The sequence below is a fragment of the Sinocyclocheilus anshuiensis genome, unplaced genomic scaffold (genome assembly GCF_001515605.1).
Source record: "Sinocyclocheilus anshuiensis isolate Anshui unplaced genomic scaffold, SAMN03320099.WGS_v1.1 scaffold1272, whole genome shotgun sequence".
NCBI lineage: Eukaryota > Metazoa > Chordata > Actinopteri > Cypriniformes > Cyprinidae > Sinocyclocheilus > Sinocyclocheilus anshuiensis.
This window is the reverse complement of record NW_015547713.1, coordinates 842,380-845,229: the sequence shown is the minus strand read 5'-3', so window position 1 is coordinate 845,229 and position 2,850 is coordinate 842,380. Positions and strand designations below refer to the sequence as shown.

Sequence of the window (2,850 nt, the reverse complement as noted above, 5' to 3'; positions counted from 1 at the left end):
TCTTTTTTTTTTTTTTTTTTTCTTTCAATAAGGCCTGTGAAGAACCACCTAAAATCCATGAAATAATGTTGTCCTTGTGTTGAAAACGGTTCCATCTGCTTACTTCTCTTTGGACTCTCTCTCTCTCTCTCTTCACAGGTGCTCAATTCTAGCCTGCAGTGCATATGTGGCTCTTGCTCTTGGGGACAACTTAATGGCTCTTAATCATGCAGAAAAGCTCCTGCATCAGACAAAGCTTTCAGGATCGCTCAAGTGAGTCTGTGGCTCTTCTTCTGGCTGATTTACATCTTTTATGGGTCCTGCACTTATAACACTCACAACATTCAGCAAATATTTATCCTCCTAAAATGGCCAATCCTGAGTGATGGGATGCTCAACGTTTGGTTCAACCTGTTAAATAAAAAGTCTTACCTATGCCTGACAACTCTTTTGTCCTTGGGGAAAAACAACAAACAAAAAATGTACGAAATGCCTTCTTTTTTTTTCCCCCACCCAATCTTTCACCTAAATTGCAAATGCTATTTTGTAAATGTCCTGGAATTCCAGACTGTGATACTTATTGTAAATGGTTTGGTTTATTTTAGCTAGATTTCCCAGACACAGATGAAGCTGAGACTAAGTGGGCAATACTCAATGAAAAGCAGTCAGTTTAGCTGTAGTCTTTGACTTGGGAAGTGGCTTTAAATAATGTATTCAGCTCAATTTTTAATGAGTTGTGTGGTGCTTATGTTCTCAGGTTCCTGGGTCACCTATATGCTGCTGAAGCCCTGATCTCTTTGGACAGAATCTCGGATGCCATTGCACATCTTAACCCGGAAAACGTTACTGATGTCTCATTAGGTGTGTCCTCCAGTGAACAAGACCAAGGTATGAAAACATACACATAACCAAAATATACAGATGTCAAAGGACATGATGTGCGATTACTGACATGTTTCTGTGCTGTTAATGACAGGTTCTGATAAAGGAGATCTGGAGCCTGTGGAGTCCTGTAAGTTATTATTATTATTATTATTATTATTATTATTATTGATTTATTTATTGGATAGATGGATGGATTAATTTATTAAATCAGTTAATTCCTCTTATATGATAAATGAATAAAAAGAAATTTTGATGTTTTTAGGAGATTTAAAGTGATCTTTTTTTTATCGAAAAAATATGTTTTATCATTAAAAAGATAAAATTCTTGAAAAGACAACCTTTGCATAATATTTTAATGTTATTATTTCTTTAAACGGATTTTATAGTTTAAAAAACTATTTCTATTATATAATATTATAATATATAAAATCTGTGAAGCATTTTTGTAAAAATATAAATATTTGATAAAGCAAAGCAATGTGATGCAACTACCTTGCAGAAACAAAAATACATTTTTTTTATTATTGAAATTGAGTTCATGATATTTGTTTAAAAAAACATGAAGAATATTTATGAATATTTTGAAACAAATAAAAATAAAATAAAATTTGTACACATTTTTATAAATATATTATATATATAATTAAGCAGCACAACAGTTTCCAGCACTGATAATAAATCAGCATATTAGAATGATTTCTGAAGGATCATGTGACACTTTATACTGGAGTAATGGCTGATGGAAATTCAGCTTTGCATCACAGAAATAAATTATATTTTAAAGTATATTACAATAGAAACCATTATTTTATATTGTAATAACATTTTGCAAGATTACAGTTTTTTTCTGTATTTTTTATCAAATAAATGCAGCCTTGATGAGCATAAGAGACTTCTTTAAAAAACATTACAAGTCTTACTGATCCCAAACTTTTGAGCGGTAGTGTGTATATATATATGTACATAACATGCCCTGATTAATTGTCCACAATTAGACCAGAGATGAGTTGGGTCAGACAATATGTAGTCTTATTTATTACGTATTTCTTTCTTTAATTTTGGTTTGTGTTGCAGCAGGGAAGCAGACGCCTTTATGTTACCCTAGCTCAGTAAGTTCTGCCCGGGCCACAATGCTCTTCAACCTGGGCAGTGCGTATTGCTTGAGGAGCGAGTACGAGAAAGCCCGCAAGTGCCTCCATCAGGTAAACACTCCTCTCATGTTAAGCTGTCAATTTTTAATTTTCATGTATTTAAAAACACTTAAAATGACAATGCAATTATCCTCTCTGGACACTAGATGCATACACTGTTTAAACAGTCTTCAAACCATTTGTTTCTGATATCTGTGTACGTAGGCTGCTTCAATGGTGAACACTAAGGAGATTCCTCCAGAAGCCATTTTACTGGGCGTCTACTTAGAACTGCAGAACGGTGAGTCACATACAGAGATTGTAATTACACAGTGCCTGCTGGGAAATGTCGCTGTACTTCCAGAGGGTGGCCAGTCACCTTTTCTTACCTGGAATTATTTGTCACTTCAGATCTATTTATTATTTTTTTTGAGTAATCATTTAAAACTGTGATTGTTGCTTCCACAGGAAACACACAGCTGGCGCTACAGATCATCAAACGGAACCAGCTCCTCCCGTCTGTCAAGCCCGCCTCCTCCCCAGACCTCCGTAAGAAACCACTTCCCTTCCAGTCATCCCAGCCTGTACAGCCCATACAGACCCCCTCCTCCTTTACACAAGTACAGCGCAAGTGATACCACTTACTCAAACCCCCAAAAACATGCACAAACACATTTTTTATGTTATTTATGAGGCTGCAGCAACTCATGATGGATGGAAAAAAAACAAGCAAGAAACGGTTGCCTGTCGCAGTCTGTTAGAAATATGTCTGTGTTTTGGGGTCTATGAAATTATAAATAAATTTTATTTACACTTATTAGTGGTGTGACATTTATGCGGTCAGTGACATACTGCC

The 2,850-nt window shown here is 35.3% G+C and overlaps 1 protein-coding gene across 4 annotated transcripts in view; it reads left to right on the top strand.

Moving 5' to 3' along the window:
* Positions 1–2,644, top strand: part of LOC107704102 (CCR4-NOT transcription complex subunit 10) — a 16,562-nt gene extending 13,918 nt beyond the window's left edge. For 3 of the 4 annotated variants that reach the window (XM_016506953.1, XM_016506954.1, XM_016506952.1), the window contains exons 14-19: positions 139–252; positions 737–867; positions 956–991; positions 1,939–2,066; positions 2,220–2,295; positions 2,463–2,644. In XM_016506953.1, coding sequence (XP_016362439.1) covers positions 139–252; positions 737–867; positions 956–991; positions 1,939–2,066; positions 2,220–2,295; positions 2,463–2,629 — 652 coding nt within the window. In that variant the 3' untranslated portion in view covers positions 2,630–2,644. The remainder of the gene's footprint in view (positions 1–138; positions 253–736; positions 868–955; positions 992–1,938; positions 2,067–2,219; positions 2,296–2,462) is intronic. The other variant, XM_016506955.1, reaches the window with a different exon arrangement.
* Positions 2,645–2,850: the final 206 nt, after the last annotated feature.